An 18,067-nucleotide genomic window follows, 5' to 3' on the forward strand; every position below is an offset into this window, starting at 1 on the left:
GTAAAAGTCAAAGAACACCTAAACTATATTCAAGTGAATTTTGAAAATTTTCTTAAATTCTCTTCAAATAAACATATACCAGTGGCGGCTCGTCGTATGAAGCAACTGAGGCCGGGCCTCACTGTAAAATTTGGCTCTCACACCGTATATTTTAATACCTACTATTAACCTAAATAAACAATTAGGTAAACTAATTTCCAATTATCTATAACATTTATCAAAAATCAAAATAATTGTTTGAATATTGAATATCTCGCGCCCATTGCCTACAATCTGCTACAGTTCCCCCTCCACACGAGGCGGTTAAAATAACGCGATTGAGGAAGGAACTGAGGCCGGCTCAACGCTGCTTATATTTTTAGTGTTTCAGTTAGTTCGCGGTTAGTGTATGTGTCGCATAGTACGCGGGTAGTATATGACGTCAGGGTGAGGGATATCACAGAAGCTTTAAGGATAAGGACAAGCCAGGTATTAATTTAAAGTAAATAAAAAACAACTTCCTTACAACAAAACAAAGTAAGACTAAATTTAATGTAATTTAATAGATACTTATAGACAAACCACTGTTAATTCACTCAACCTGCATGTCAGAAAGTATCAGACGTCAAAATTACGGTAAAAAGGTGATGTTTTACATTTTAAGACACATTTATAAGATCACATGACCTAAACCTAAACGAATTAGTTTTCAAGGGTATTAAAGTTTTTAAGAAATATCACAATTAGTTTCTCAAAGTACACCTTAATTACTGTTGGACACTCGAAATTAGCGTGGTAAGTTGTAACAATACACTATCAGCATTGCATTGTTACATTTTGAAAACAACCGTTAGAGAAAGACAACGGAAAATAATTGTTTCTGTATGGTTGAGGACGTGTTATTTTAAAGTCATCATATTTTTTTGATACCAGCGTGAATGAAGCGCCAGACATTAAAAAGAAACATTCTATTGTTTTTAAAAATATATATTTTTTTTAATTCGATACTAATTGTAAATAAAACAATTATATGTTACTATATTTTTAAAGAGTAATTTAGCTAACTATACTACTGTCACTACGTAAGTATATAAAGATGCATTTAGGAAAATTAAAAAGTTATAAAATTCTAAACAAAATACGGTATGTTTCTACTCTCTTTTTTTACGCAGTTACTTCGGCAGCCAATCGGGGCTAGACATCTTAAGTTAATCCAAATGAAATAAATCAGTACATCGTGAGCAATTTAAACAACGCTGTTTAATTAAAATTCCTTATTGCCGCCTCTAAAAAACCGCTACTGCCAATGGACTTCACACTTGGCATGATATGACGGGATGTGTGAAATTTTTGGTTACACAAAATTATGTTCGTAAAAATTACCCTTGACTTACGGTTTAAGTACTTCAATTATTTCAATTTGATCACGGGTAGTAAAATACGTCATAAGAAATCTAACTTCTTGTTTAACTGTTTAAAGAAGCAAAATTGTGCTAAGGCAACTTGATCTAAATATTTTCATCGAAGAAGTTATAATAATTAAAATTACGGTAACAATATTTTTAATTTGCTGGCATCGAAACATGATTCACCTTGAAAAAAATAAAATTCTCAAGAAATGTCACCATAAACCACTGTAAATATTTTCCTAGATATGAAAAGCGGTTACACGAAAAAAATGGAAGCAAATCAGTCTAACAAAAGATAGGTATTAAGCCGCTTAGAACTGCTCGGTTGTATTTTATCAGAATTCTCTCGGATCCCGAAGTGTCTAATTCGAGAACTAACAGATAACATGGATGTATTATTTACTTAATAATGTCGGTATTAAAATTGCTGATAAACAGATTAGTAATACACATTATAATAAAACTCTCTCCAAATACTCACGAGGATAAAGGCAGGTTTGTTTGAGTAGATGTCATAATACTGTTTGCCTGTTTCGTGTTAAGTTTTAACACTAATTAGCTTTCACATACCCTTCCTCTTAATGTGTAATTCTACACCTTGGCCTTAAACTATTTATATACACATATCTAGGGGATGCCTCCAATTTAATAAATCAAACTACACGGTTACGAATACTGAACGTATTCTGAGTAAAATATTGTGACACGTACGTAAAAATAGCGGGATTCCTGTATAAAAAATAAGTAGTCAGTAATACGAAATATTTTAGAAATAATTAATTCCAATAAATTACAAAATTTGTTTCGAAAAAATCTTCTCAAATGAAGTCTAACAATGTTCCTCGATACCAGAAACCTAGGAACATCTTTCGCATACCCTGTATACGCATAAAATACTTATAAAGTAATTATACAATCGGCTGTATAAGAGAATTATTTTAATGCATATATTTTCACAACTGCCTTATCCGAAGTGGTAATTCAAAATGACGCAATCAATATATGAGGCAATTCTTATGAAAAAAAAAAAAACAAAACGTTAAATGACCCTATTTTTTAAGAGCATGTGTAGAGCTATTCGGTATCACGTCTTCATTAGATAAGAATTTAGGAAAATTGTTAGAATTAATTTGAAATTGCGTAACACATACTTTTAAGTAACGCAAAAGCTTTTAAATTAAAATTAACGATATCCCCATTTCTTCTTGTTTAATGGGTCCAAGAGAAACGTCACGATCTGCTTTGTTTTTATACTGTTAATTTACATTACAAATATTCTAGAATCTTTTATATTCAAGGACAGCTACAATTTAAGAAATTCGTTTTTAACGCCAGAATCAGATTTCCTTAGCCTACTCCTCACAAAGTGAAGTAGGCGTATCAACGGCGTAAAACACAGGAACATGTAGCTTCAAAATTCGATATTTTAAACATCGTTAAAAGTTTATACCTAAAAAGAGTTTTGAATGTGTGAAAAACTAGAATAACAAATACTATCCTCACTTAACTTCAGTGTTTCTTTAACTGCAATCAAATAAAGTAAAGCTCTTTGGCAGAGAAGAAAGAGTTAGTTGTTAAAGTTAAAATAATGGCAGCCCACTTTCGTGGGACACACTGTATATCGGTATAATAACATCGGTATCGGTGGATTATCGATATCGGTAAAAAAAACCATATCGGTCGTTCCCTCAAAATATGAATGTTTGGGGAACATAAAAAATGTATTAAAGACAGAAATAGATAATCCAATACTTTCTTTCAATTCAATGTCATGTCACTTAATTTGTCAGTTAAGTTTGCATTAAATGAGATACAAAAGAAGTTTTACATTTTTATTTATGATTTAGAATAAAATAATAACGAACATATGTATAATAAATAATAATATGTAACAATATAAGAACAACAAATAATAAAGAGATCCAGACTGACTGTAAGTTTCACCAAACAAGTCATCAAAACTAATTTCATCTACTCAAAATTACTTTCTGTTGTCTAAAATAATATTTCGGCAGATCTTCCCATTATTTTTACTAGATCGATTTTCGACAATATGTACTTTGGACATGAGTGCCAAAAAAATGGCTTCTTTGTCATGACCTTAAATATCGCGATATTCTGGCAATATTAGAAATATTTAAGAAGTTTCAAACCCCAAGTGACATACATATAAAAGAATTATAGAATTGATATATTTAAATTTATAGAACAATATTGGCTTTTATAATAATTAATAAATTAAAATTATATCAATGTTATTGCAGTATCTATGTAAATAGTACACACCTATGACAATTTATTGCGGATTGCCTAAATATGTGACGTCACACTAAAAGAGTCTATTCTAATGAGCTGGTAAGTTTATTTTAATATATTTAACACAGGTAAATTAATTTTAAATTTTTGGTGACGCTACTGACTTCGCACGCAAATGTCGAACTCTAATAATATTTATTATTGATTGAATTTTCGTATCGAGTAAAAATAATTTGTAGACATATTCGGCGGTCTTGATAACAATGGGACCACCTAGAGAAACGAGGTGGGAAAACGTGTGATTTCTAATAAGAAGAAATGAAAGGGAATCCAAAGCTACATGGGTATAAACCGTTCTTGCTAATCACGTATTTTTAAAACGGAGTTTAAATCTATAAAATACACATAATAGACCGTTGTGTCCTTATAGAACTTGAATAGAAAGCTGAAATTGCTGTTAGTATTATTGTAGATCAATATCGCCGACTTTACAGACGCCCTCACATACAACGACCATCTAAGCGGGAAAAGTTGGATTTTTTTTTAATCTGAAACTAGAACATACCTTTGCAGAAACTCGACGAAGACTATACAACGTTTAAGCGTATAATCTAATTATCAAATGATTCGAAACGTCTGTACATTTCTATTTAAAACATACGTGAGTACTCGCTTTAAAAACTGACTAAAAATATATTTTAACTAGACTACTTTCCTATGAGCACGTGCATTAAATAAGAAGACACTAGCTGCAACAGTTTTAATAAAGCAATATTAATGTTTTGTCGTACCATGCCCAAACACTCTGTATATTAGATCATATTTGAATTAGCTTAACAGCTTCCAAGTAACGGAACTACGAATTATCAAAAATTCGTTCCACTTGTTTGTGATATGTTTACTTTGGTGTTAAAAGGTCTTTGCAACTGTTGTTGAAGTATACTGTTGTACTTACAGGTTATCAGAATGACCCATTTACGATAAAATTTAAATTAAGGCCTCAATTGGTACCACTGTTTCAAGGAAGTATAGTTACTTTCTAAACTAATCTTTTTGTACTACTTGGATACCTTTAGTTATTTTTTCCAAGCAACCATTCCTGGAAAAACTATAAATCAAGCTTTCGCACGACAAAATAATTCACCTCTTGACAGTTCGACCAATTTTCACAGCCTCAACTGCTCAGTTGTTCATTTGTTTACAGTTTCAATATATGACTGCTTTTCTACATCTAGTTCTTCAGTAATAACGTGAATCATGAAAAGTAGTAAGTTGGAGCTATACGGTTCAAAACAGTTGCAAATGCTGTAAAGTTCTGATATGACCTTCGATAGATTCTAATTACACTTTAAAGTGTGCAAAAAAATATTTTAGTACAAATATCATTGCAAAGCAGTAGTCGTGAACAGAAAATTTTGCATATCTGAAACTTATTTTTTTAATCTTTTAAAATAGTTAACGACAGTATCCCTTTTTTTGTATGAGTAGAGCTATGTCTTGTTTTTATCTTTATATTTTGGCGTAAATACAGAAACGTAGATACATGGCGAATCTTTGAGTGATTTTAAGACAAAAAACAGTGTTAAAAGAAAATCACCTTTTCTAAAATATCTCTGACGACGTTTGGTTCTTGGCCCTTCAAATAAAAATATAATAGAGAAGTACAATACTTAGCAACATTAGGAAACCGCCCGCTGACACGGTATAGTCTTTTCGATCTCAACTGAATACCAAAGAGCTAAGCAGTATGTACCACCTTCGGTCGCTGCGCAACAACTCTGCATTGAAATATTTGAAAAACTTGTTCCCATATGTATTTAGCCATACCCATATACAGGTCTGGTTGAACTAAACGTGGAGGTGGTAGAAATGTAGACGCCCAGTTGAAGAATACGGACGCGGACAGACGGCGTACAAACACAGCCGCACTGGGCGGCTGGGCCATAAATCTCAGTTGTGGACAAATTGCCTAACAGTGCAGTGCAGCAACGCGGAATTTGGGTGTGATTTAGGTAATTTTAATTTATCATTCGTATTACAGTTGGGAAAGCCTTTAGCAGAAAACTTTTTTAGGGACGCCTATGAAATTCATTAAATTTTATTGCTAGGAGTTTTTATACATGTCCAACTAACTTCGGAAAGACTATACCATACGGAACAACAATTTATTCGAAACTTTAGTAAAATTGAAACGTGAACGAGCAGAAACAGGGTTTAGAGGCAAAATTCACGGCGAAGACTTCAAACGGGAAGATCTCTCAACGCGACGCTGAAAGTATCGTCAATTGAAGTGGTGCCAGTCCTCGACTGGAACCAAACAGTACGGTTGATGGTTAATGTGATAATTATACAATTATTTTTAGCACCAACGTAGTAATATATAAGGATTTTATGCCGACCTTAACGTAAATAGAATGTAGTTTCCTGTTACAGCCATAGCGTAACTTCGAACGCGTAGCTAACATTGATCAAACAACGAAATTGTTATGAATTACTTATTTAATTAAGTAGAGAAAAAGTTAATATTTAAATAATTATCAAATGTGGGTCCGGAGTTCGCGAATATCTCGCACTCTCCGAAGGTCGCAAACGGTTGGTGCTACAGGGTGAGTCGGTTTTTACTGCAATTGACAGACAGATCTCTTGTAGACGTCATAGGCCGCTTACGACGTGACAATACGTCACATCAGTACGTTTGGGGTGAAAATGTATATACGCGTAAGAAACCAAAGAAACAAGAAACCAGAAACCATTATACAACATAGGTAATAAATTTAACCATGTTCTGAATAATATCACTTAAATTAAAAGGCAGAATTCGGATGCTAATATCGCACAAACCCAAATACAAAACGAAAAAGTAGCAGTTAAACGACATAATCAAAAACACAGAGCGCACTTGAGCTACTTTCTTGACTACAACCGTCTTCTGTGTCTGTTATTCAGCTGACTGTCTACGGTGGTTAATAAGCTTGTGTCAAATGCACTCTTATCAATGGGCCAACTGAATATTGCTAAAAGTAGATTCAGAATGATAGGTTAAAAGTTATTTTTTTTAATTTATCCCTCGACTTATCCTAAGAACTCGTACACTTTATAAAAAGACAGGTGATTTTTTAAATATTTTGTATTTAAGACCATAACCTTATTTTAAATTTACACTTACAACTGAAAAATTTTAAAACACACGTTATTTCAACGCCCTGTATCTCGCTAACGAAGCTGAAGTAATCTATGACCAAGACCTACATCTATATGGACTTTTTTTATTAAAAGAGGTCTTTTCTGAACTGTTTACAGTCCTGCTGCAAAAATGTGACCCACCATGTAAGTATATATTCCAATTCCAACAGTTGCCTACAAAGATACACTCACACATACACTCACACACACGCACACATACACTTTATTTTTGCATTATAAACAAGTTAGCGATATTAGCATTTCAAATAGTAATATTTTCAGTTTAAAATAATTTGTGAAACCAAATTAACTCTAACCAAAACATGGGTTAAATGATATGGAAATTTGAAAAAGAAAAAATATACAAGAATAATAATTGGGGCTGGTAGCGAATACAACGTACTTAATTTAATATGCTCCCCTAAAAATAACAGTTAAGTAAGTATGTAATTTTTTTCAGACCCCAGTCACCTCTATTTACCACTATAGAAAGTATCCCAACAAATTGGGGTGGATGTGTCTTAGTCATACGAACAAAATACAAACTGTTACATTTTGTATGAATTAGCTAAATAAGTACCTTTAAAATAGTGTAAAAAAATACGACAGTTAATATACGTTTTTTAAATTAAAATTGTAGAGAAAAAAACTGTTTTGACAATATACGATCAAAAAACAAGCAAAACACCATTATTAGTCAAGTTTCAAATGATCACTCTGTTCTCTAAGCTAGCTTTGCTTAATAGGACGCTCAGTATCCATTGTCTTCAAATCCTTAAGGTATTTTTTTTAAACATAATTAACATACTTAGTGTTTTTTCCTTTGCCGCTGCCCATTCAATTAAAATGTTGAATTCCCACAGCCTTTCCAACTAAATTCATATATTAATTTATTAACTTTATTCAAACAAGATAGCCTCCTTATCTAAAAAATTCGGAACTTTTTACCGGGTTAATGACACGATCAAAAGCTAAATTAGATCTTGAGATTCACGGCAAAAGTATTCAGAATTTTTATATAACCCAGGGTAAAACTTTCATACAGCGCGTAGATATAAACTAAAGATACCGACGCTATAGAATAATTAGTCCTATCTCCTTTAGAAAGTGTCAAACGTATTCTAGTTGTAAATTGTATGGCTTCTTACTCGGCACCTCAACAATAGCATTTTTGCCGAGATCAAAGATTATAAAACACATAAAATTTTCAGTATATCTCTCATCACATCTAAGAAATTTAAGAGGTCCTAAAACAAAGCGTAAATATGAAATTTCTAAACCCTAAGTAAACACATTTTTGAATACATCTACAACAGATATAAACTAGAAGATTAACGCCACTAAACTATATAAAATTAAACAATTTTCTGGTCAGATGAATCTTGTGGGAATTATTTGATGAAATGTTGAACGAAGTCTGCAGAAAGTAACTTAAAAATATTGAATAAAAAAGAAAACTGACAATTTCAATGCCAGAACTACTGGAACCTTTTTTGAGACATTATTTTATCGATAATTAAACAAACAAGAATAATGGACGTGAGTTTCAAGCGTAACAAATGATTTTATTATTGAATAATATATCAAATTACACCTTACAGAGAAATTAAGCGCATAATAACACAGTGAGTAAAAGCAATTATGGTGGCCGAATGATTGAAAATAACCAGGAAGATGCATGCCTATAAATTCATCACAGCTCAACTCTATTATGTGGAAGACCTATTTGAAAATAAATTGGAATTTTAATGTCCCCTTTCTATTAAACTGTACAGTAGACAACGAGATAAGTAAGTAATGATTAAATCATTTTCTAAAATTGAACCGATAACTTCCTGTCTCGTCGCAGTCAACGCCAAATTAGATGGTATTGCTCAGAAATTTACTTGAAATATAGGAGGTTAATAGGTACTTAATTTAGAGCGTGCATAACGATCTAAATTTGTATTTCCTGTCACAAAATTTTCATAATTATAACTGCATTCTCTACCAAATGTCAAGGCTGACAAATTCTCTATTATCATTGCACGTACCTATAACCTTTCTCAAACATGAATTTCTTTAAAGGTTTTCCATCCCGCAAGTGGAAGAAAAGTGTAAAGTATATCATCATAACTTTTGTTCTATACAGGGTAACTCAGAACTAATCCGAAAAAAAATACAGCCTCAAAATTACTGTCGATTTTGTTAAACATTTTTTTTTCTATTCCTTACAAAACACGGGGAAAAAATTGCTTGAAGTTGAGCAATAATTGAACGCCTATAGTCTTTTGTCTCGTAAGGCTTCGTTTGAGATAAAGGGTGTTAAAGTTAAAATCAAATTTCCAAAGAATGTTTTTTTGGATTTCTAGTTAATCAAAGTCACTTTACGATTCTTATTACATTTGGTAAATTTCCTGTACGTTAACTTAGGAAATAAAAGTAGCCATTACTCGGTAGATATGAGTTCTTGCCTCAATCCATTGGACCAAATTTTGGACATATCTATTTTACCAGGTTCAGTCGCTGACGCAGCAACTCGGCATTGAAATATTTGAAAAACTTGTTCCCATATTTATTTAGGTGGTAGAAATGTATACGCCTACTAGTTGAAGAATGCGAGCGCGGGCAAACGAAATACAAATACAGTTGCATTGGGCCACTGGACAATAAATCTCAGCCGTTGACAAATGGTCAACAAATTGCCCAGCAGTGCAGTGCAGCAGTGTGGAATTTGGTGTGATTCAGGTAATTTTAATTTATTATAGTCACCTTCTATTAATCTAATCATTGATATTACAATTGCAAAAGGGAGAAATATTATTACAAAATGGCTTTCTCCAACCTTTTGAAACGGAAGAAAACGAAATTTATCATCAATATAATAAAATTGTTTGAGGACATAAATAATATTATATGTTGTTGGCTAAACGAACACATAATAGAAATTTTCTGCACATTATATACAAATTATTATAATTGTTTACCTTCAACAGAAAACTTTTTTAGGGACGCCTATGAAACTCATTAAATTTTATTGCCAGGCGTTTTTTACATGTTCAACTGACTTCGGAAAGACTATACCAAAAGTACGGCTACTAGTATTAAAATCTGGTTATCACATTAGGATCGTTTCTGGTCTAAAATTTGATGAACATTTACTGTTCCCAATGAACAAAACAAAAAGTTTTTTGCTGGCAAATAATAATAATATAAACGTTTAGTTTAATCCCTTTCCATTTCAGTACAGTAAAAGCAAGAAAATAATTATTGAAAGAATTTACGTACTGTAAAAATTAATTGGGGGTAAAATACAGTTTAGTGTACATTACAAAAGTAGGCTAAATACGCAAGACCTACATAAACTAATTGAAATCAACCTTAACCTTAAGTGTTATCTGGCGAGTATTTCCACAAAAAATAACAAATAACTCGCATTCTTTTCAATGATCCTCCTTAAATATTTAAGATCGACTATCACGAATGTAGTTTGTAAGGAAATTGTTCTCTGATTAGTGGGTACTTTATGAAGTTTTTTCAAACATGTTTTTATTGTTTCTCTAATGATTAGATTTTGTGTAAGAATTATTAGATTACTTTTTACAAGATTATCAAAATTATGTACCTACCATCTGCCGTACTTGTTTTTATCTTCGATAGATACGTTTTGTACAAAGCAATTGATAAAAACCCATATGTAAATGCCTGACACTGAAAAATATATATAGAAAATGAAAAAAAGCATATTCGAAAAATAAAATCCAGAAATTTGGTTAATCAGTTATCTTTATCTTAATTCGATAAATCTAGATTAAAATTTATGTTTGAGGGAAATGAGAATTTATAAATAAGAATGATTACATTTACAACATAATACAACTAGACTATTACGAAAAAAACTGACAGATTACAAAAAATTGTAAGTATCCATCTGAGATAAAGAGCTATTTTGGTACAGAGATAGATATATCTACATAATGGGTAATTAGATCCAAGAAGTACGTACCTACATTTTTTAATGCAACTTTCTAGCACACTTAAAAATACTACAAATAACGTTATTGCTAACACTTTGACAGTATGAAAACAACACATTTTATCAGTCAAACTGTGAAGACACGAAAGTGATAAACTGATCAACCGAAAATTTTTTGTGGCAAATATTTATAAAACAATATTTTTTATGTAGTTGAACATCAAGTAGACATGATCCAGTAAACTCGATCTTGAGATTCTTATTGTGACTCAGTTTCGTACCTGTACTCGCACAACGTACACCTTAGAAAACCAATTAATAATGTATGTTCTACCCACCTATGCCCATTTAAAGAATAAACAGTAAGATTACGTATTTCTTATTATTGCATTAACCTTGCATTTTATTTATATTTATATCTTCAAGGGGAAACGGTTAACAAGATACTATATATAAATTAGGCGACAGCAAAAATAAAACACACGTTGAGAAAAAAAATAAATGTTATTAGAATTCCAGGCATTCTCAGATTAATTAAAAGATATTTTAACTGTTATTTTCGATGTAATGTGTTGGTCGCAGAACACCTATAATAACATGTGCAGAAACCGAAGCTTATATAAGATTAGCTATCTAAGAATAAACGAGTTCATATACCATTTACATATATGTATTACATTTACCTATCTACTTGGGATGTTTAACGGAAAAATAAAAGCACAGATCTAAAAATGACTCACACTGCCCAGTCGGTATAATAAGCAGTCATTTAATTGACTGCAATTATATTCGGTTCGGATTACAAAACAAACCATTTTTTGTGGCAAAAAACATACTATTTGCGAACCGAACCGTTTTTAGCACAAAAAATTTAACGATCGTTGAAAACAATACGTAAGTTTCCTTACCTTTTATTTAAATCACAGGCACAGGCACATTTTTGCAACTCGTAGTATTCTTCAGTACAAAAATACACTTTTGAACATAAGCACTTAAATCACCTGCACTCATAAAATCACTGTTAAAGAAGACACTTAAGTAAAGTTAGGTTAGGTTACTTGAACTAATACGACAAAAATGTATGATACTTCCGTTCCTGACGTTATTATTAACGATCTACCCAGTAATCACTATTTTACTAACGCCGTTGCAGGTGGTTTTTTAACGACTTAAAATCTTGTCATTGTCTCGAAAAGTTTTGTCACAAGTCAGTTAAAGGCAGTGCTGTGTGAAACATGAATGAATAAGAGTGAGGGGAATAGTAATTCTCAGAGTGCGTTCTGAAAACATGCGCAGCGTCCAAACCTTCGCTGTGCCGGTATTCAGACGTTTGTTTCCGCGGCAGTTTCTGTCCAATGGAATTAAGGCGATCCTCTTTTTTTCTTCTTTAGGCTCTTGAACTAATTAAATCGAATAGGTATAACGGGTAGTTATTTCTATTAATAATTTTAGCGTATTCCAAAAAATACGTGTTGAGTTACTGTTTTCTTGTTTGGAATGAAAGTAAATATGCAAATAAGATAAAGAAACTATAAATTATGAGTACATGTTTATTCTGCAAAGCTGCTAATAACAAATATGCCAGCGCTAGTGCAAATTTTTTACATCAGAATTTTAAAAGAACCACCTAGAAAACTAACTTACATGTACCTAATTAACAGTCCGCATAAAATTAATGAGTGCAAACTTCAAACACGTCAATATCTATTCGTTTAATTGTTACAGTGCATTGCTTATCTGAATAATATATATGCTTATAGTAACTGACAATAAGTTAATTACAAATTTTATAGGAGGAATTGATAGTTCATGATGAATTAAAATGTCACTACGGACACGAAAATTATATGAAAATAAAAATAAATACACAACTTTTGGTTTACAAAAAGTCATGTACTTTCCAGTAACAAAAATAGTCTAGGATCTAAATAGGTGACCAGATATACACAACTGTGTTAATAAGAATCGAACAGTGTGAACTAAGCTTTAAATCTAGTTGAACTGTCAATGAATCTATTATAGAGTATTTCAGTACAAAAAAATTAATAATAAAAAAAGAAAATATATTGCATAACCACAATAAATTGTGTTATCCATGGGTGGCCGCAGAAAATTTGCCAGGGGGTAAATAAGTGCGGACCACAAAAACTAATAAATTTCTGGATTTGGTGGCAGAAAATTAGCCAACGAGTAAGTTTAAATACCAAATAGGAAAAGTAATAAAAATAATGAAAACAATTTAAAAAATAATTTGATTTGATGGTTATGCGTTGAATGCAAAGGGGAGAGGGGTGCAGGGTTCAGGATATACCATATAAAGTAGTTAATATCGTTTCTGTCATTAATTTTCTTGTACTTTCGAAGTTTTATATAGTCGACGTTAGACGAAATGCTGGTTGCCTATATAGTGGGAGAAGTCGATTCCAGTGGCAATACTGGGTGCGTTCAGAAACAATGATCAGTTCAATAACTGCGACAAAGACAACTACGCCTAAAAATTATTAAGGAGTGACTACATAACCCAATGTGCATTTGCTGCTGAAAAGGACAAGTAGGAATATTTTGTGGGCATTCTGAGCAAGCTATCTTTCATCTTTCTCTATCTCGTTCTAAGTCACCGTCTAACTTCACAGGTTTGTGTAAGTTGCACTTGTTTACCATACGGACAAGCAGCATTCTATTTTGGGATGCGTGAGCATGTTCTCAGTTCGAATAGACAATTCTTTAGAAAATAAAGACAGTTGCTGTAGTTGTGGGTAGTTTGTGTGTATAATTTAACGTAGTATATTAGAATGAATAAGTTCAACGAATTTTTTTCAATTTCTTATGTGTTAAGTTGCAATTAGTGAACCGTATAAAGCGAGTTATTTTAACGGCCTACAAAATATTTCATATTTTTGTATGTTAATGTGAAAGTAGTTATTTTTGTTTGCAACAGTTGTAGAATTATTAGTTTTTGTACTGTTTGTATTTACACCGGTTGCAATTATGGATGAAAACGAACAAGAAACTAAATCACCTATAAAACGGCTTGGGTCTACACGAAAACTTCTAGTTTTTAATAGTGAGTACAAGCTTTTATTGTCGGCTTTTTTTTTAGTTCTCACCTGTTTATACAATCGGCTATAAACTACCTACATATTTGAGATTGCCTTAAAACGATTAGTTAGTAGTTTGTATGCACGTAACAATAACAAATTATTATTTAAGAATACATCAAGGTAACTTTTTGATAGCGTAAGCATAATTATCAGTTATTACTTTCGTTTCATCAAAAGGTATTTAAAAATAATACACAAACGTTTGCCTAACTTTTTAAAAATTCCTAATAACGTTTGCAGAAGCTTCTATAGTGATATGTTCTGACTAATCGCCTGATAAAAGCATACCTTAATTTTCCTTTTCGCTCTATTCTCGAGGCCGATAAAAGGTTAAAGCAATGTTTGACGCTTATTAATATTTTTATTACTTAATGTATGTACGTCCGGTTCACACGGATGTGTACATCAACTGGACAAAAGAATGGTCTGAATCTTCAAAATATTCAAGATATTCAGATTTAAGTAAACATTTCTGTACGGCTTATTGAAATTAAGTGATGCGTATGTAGTAACACTGAAAATTAAAAACCTACACAAGAAATAAATAATCTGGAAAATAATAATTATGCCATATGGTAAAAGCCACAAAAACTATACAGTATTTCCGTTACAGGATACTACCAACATTGGATGTTTTGAATTCTAGCCTTGGTAAACAGAATCAAGTCGGGATTAATAATTACAATTACGCTCATTAGCTGAAGACCAGCAGATTTTTTAAGCTTGAATTTAGACCACTTATATCAGCGTGATATCATTCACATTATTTCTTGCGGTTTTGGAATATCATCACGTTTCTTGGTATACATCGAGGTATTTCTCACAAAGGCGTAAAAAAGTACTATTATTTGTTCATATTCGCTTCATTTAATTAAGTATGGTATTAAACTGTACTAATTACACCGTAACTGTATTGCAAATCCAGGTAAATATGGTGATTACACGTTATTACGAGGACAATGTTGAACAACAACATTTACACCGAGCGTTCCACAGTTTAGGTACCTACCTTGACTTGAAATATGGAAGTACCTACATCCCACTCTGGCGCATTCTTCACTCTAAAGATTCAGATATCTATGCTGCTGCCTATTGTTGGTTTAAAGCAAGACCAACGTGCATTTTTGTACGATAGATATTTTACATTTAGTCCATTAGAAATAGTTGTCTTCGGAACGTCAAATATTAGAAATAAATGTGATTGCTTCTTAAACAATTGTCCTTTTTAGGAGTTTGGAAACGAGAAAATGTTGCTTTAATCCAGTGATAAATAATAACAGATACCAACCGTAAAAAGTGGCTTCTTTATGATGATTTATAAGTTTATAGCCGAATTTATAACCTTTCATTAAGATATATTGCTGAACATTATTCAGTGTATGTGCAAAACTATTTGTTTAAAAAAATGTGTAAGGAACAATTTTTAAGGCGGACACTGTATTTAAAATGGAAATTTGAACGAACAAAGTATATACATTTTTTTGTGAACTGGCTTGTTTTAGAGATATTTAAATTAATTCCACCCAGTGATCAGTGAATTAGAATGATTGATACGACTGGAATATCAGTAGTCAAAAAGTCACCAGTGTATTTTCTCATTTATTTTACAAACGAAAATCCGTGAGGATTCATTAGGAAGATACTCGGCTTCTCGACAAGAGGATTTGAATTAAAACAATGGAATCGAGTAAACATTTCGGCGACTGCAGAATTATCTAAATGCAGACTGACTAGACTATGGTGTACCTACGTTCAGTTCACAATGGGTATTATGTTTCTCATGGATCACTGGTTGCAATCAGGCTCATGGAGGAAAATCAATAATCGGTGTCGCGCGTTATTTTATAAAGTGTTATAAACTAATGCAATTTCAGTTAACACCGTGCCTCTTAACAGTACACGGACAATGGCAGCGTTTCAACTATTTGTTATTAATTTGTTTTACGTAAGTTCGTGTTTATTTTAAAAGTTTACTCGTTGAAGTTAATAGCCAAGCTTTTGACGAATTGCACATCTTATTTGATTTGTTTGGATGTTCACTTTCAAAATAATCAAAATAACAGATTGCACAACGCAGTGACGTACAGGGCATTCTGAAAAAGATGATATAGATTCAAAGTTTGGCTATACCTTAAAAAAAAACGTGTATTGCTTTGAAATCTAGTTAGTTTTAGAAAATAAACAGATTTAAATTTGTAAAATAAAAAAATATCTTAGTCAAAGAACTGACCTGAGAATAGTGATCCCGTTCCATGACCTCCTAGATCACCCGACCATAATTCTCTAGATTTTTTATTTTTGGGGGTACATGAAAGATTTAGTCCACGCATGTGTTTTAAACATAAGAAAACAACACGACTGTAGGAAGTGGTGTCAACAATATTTAAAAATAATGCTCACGTATTTTTTTATTTCCCCTGGACAAAAATTGTCTGTTATTTTTTATTTGAGCCAAAATTTGATGTTATAAAATCATTTTCGACGCTGTGTATATCAACAACAAAAGACAATGGGCCCATGGTTCTTTATCAGACTTCGTATATTAGTTAAAATATATTTAATATGCATAAAATATTCATCTTATAAAATTAAAAGCATTTATTAGGTACTGGATTTCGTTTGAAACGGTTTTTGTATGACCTCGGGCAAAAACGTTACAAATCCGATAGTTGTTCCGTGTTTCGTTGCTATGTTTAAAACAGGCGTTGCCTTTTATACGAATTAGCCTTTTTTGATGAATGGTGGTTTATCAAGACCACTTTGTCTCTACCCCTACAAATAGGGTTATCAGGACACTAGACGTCTATATATTAAAACCTTACTCCTTTTTAAACAGTAAAGTAGCATCAAACTTTTTTCAATATAAAATATCATTTTTATTCGCTTCCTATACACAAAGTTCTTCTCCCTGTATATTTTTATACTATTTCATATACAATACCGAACGTACACGAACCAGTCACAAAAAACATTTTAATTTTTGGTCACACTTTCTCGACTTATGAAACTACAACACATTTTTTTAATCGGGTTTTTAATGTTATTTTAACAGCGCACACAGGTCAAGGTAATATTTCTATATTAAAGAGAGTAGTAGTAACTCGACTTCTTACTGGAATTTTAAACACGATATTAAAAAATTATATATCATAATGGCAAATACAAAATTGATTTAGATCAAGTAAGATTTTTATGGTTTGCTTCCATCCAAACGTTTGTCATTCAAAAATATTCATCAAAATGTATAAAAAAAACTATTCTTTATAAGTCTCCGATGTCAATTGAAGAACCGAGAGGTTGGCAATATGTACCAGGTTCGGACGCAGCAACTCGGCATTGAAATATTTAAAAAACTTGTTTCCATATTATTTATTTAGCCATACCCATATACAGGTCTGGTCGAACTAAATGTGGAAGTGGTAGAAATGGTACCAGTTGAAGAATGGGCGCCCTGGCAAACGGTATATAACACAGCCGCACTGGGCGACTGGGCAATAAATCTCAGTTGTTGACAAGCGGTCGACAAATTGCCTAGCAGTGCAGTGCAGCAATGCGGAATTTGGTGTGATTCTGGTAATTTTAATTTATTATAGGCACCTTCTATTAATCATTCATATTACAATTGCGAAAGGGAGAAATAAAAGGGATATTTTGTTTATAATATTATTACAACATGACATTTTGGAGACCTTTTGAAACGGAATAAAACGAAATTTACCCTCAATATAATAAAATTATTTGAGGACATAAATAACTAAAATATGTTCACCAAATGAACATATAATAGAAATATTCTGCACATTATATACAAATTATTATAATTTTTTACCTTATTTAAGGACGCCTACGAAACTCAGTCAATTTTATTGCTGGGCGTTTTTATACATGTTCAACTGACTTCGGAAAAACTATACCTGTCTAGATATTTTAATATTTTTTACATACCCTTCTCCATGGGCGTCCGCAAGAAATCTTCCGGAGGAAGCAAAGGTAAATGAGGACCGAAAAAATAATTACCAAGGATTGCGTACAAAAAGTACAAAAATCAAAGATGACCTTCATTATTGTTTAAGATGAGAAATATTAATGGTAGTAGAATTAATTACTGACCGGCGTTTTTATATGTATGCATATTATATTCCAGCCAATTACAATAGAGCTTTATTACAATTGATGAAAAAAAT

At 32.0% G+C, this 18,067-nt stretch overlaps 2 protein-coding genes across 6 annotated transcripts in view; one reads left to right on the forward strand and one right to left on the reverse strand.

Annotated features, from left to right (window-relative positions):
• LOC108916948 overlaps positions 1–12,026 on the reverse strand; it is a 113,418-nt gene extending 101,392 nt beyond the window's left edge. Inside the window, exon 1 of one of the 3 annotated variants that reach the window (XM_018723306.1) lies at positions 11,691–12,026. The gene's annotated coding sequence lies outside the window, so the exon portion shown is untranslated. Of the gene's footprint in view, positions 1–10,812; positions 10,864–11,063; positions 11,082–11,690 lie in introns of those variants that run through there. The other 2 variants (XM_018723309.1, XM_018723307.2) reach the window with 2 other exon arrangements.
• Positions 12,027–13,468: 1,442 nt separating this feature from the next.
• The window catches only part of LOC108916968 (SLIT-ROBO Rho GTPase-activating protein 1-like), a 41,543-nt gene continuing 36,944 nt past the window's right edge, over positions 13,469–18,067 (forward strand). For all 3 annotated transcript variants that reach the window (XM_018723344.1, XM_018723346.1, XM_018723347.1), the window contains exon 1: positions 13,469–13,846. In XM_018723344.1, coding sequence (XP_018578860.1) covers positions 13,771–13,846 — 76 coding nt within the window. In that variant the 5' untranslated portion in view covers positions 13,469–13,770. The remainder of the gene's footprint in view (positions 13,847–18,067) is intronic.

This window comes from Anoplophora glabripennis, unplaced genomic scaffold, assembly GCF_000390285.2.
Source record: "Anoplophora glabripennis isolate ALB-LARVAE unplaced genomic scaffold, Agla_2.0 scaffold2, whole genome shotgun sequence".
Lineage (NCBI taxonomy): Eukaryota > Metazoa > Arthropoda > Insecta > Coleoptera > Cerambycidae > Anoplophora > Anoplophora glabripennis.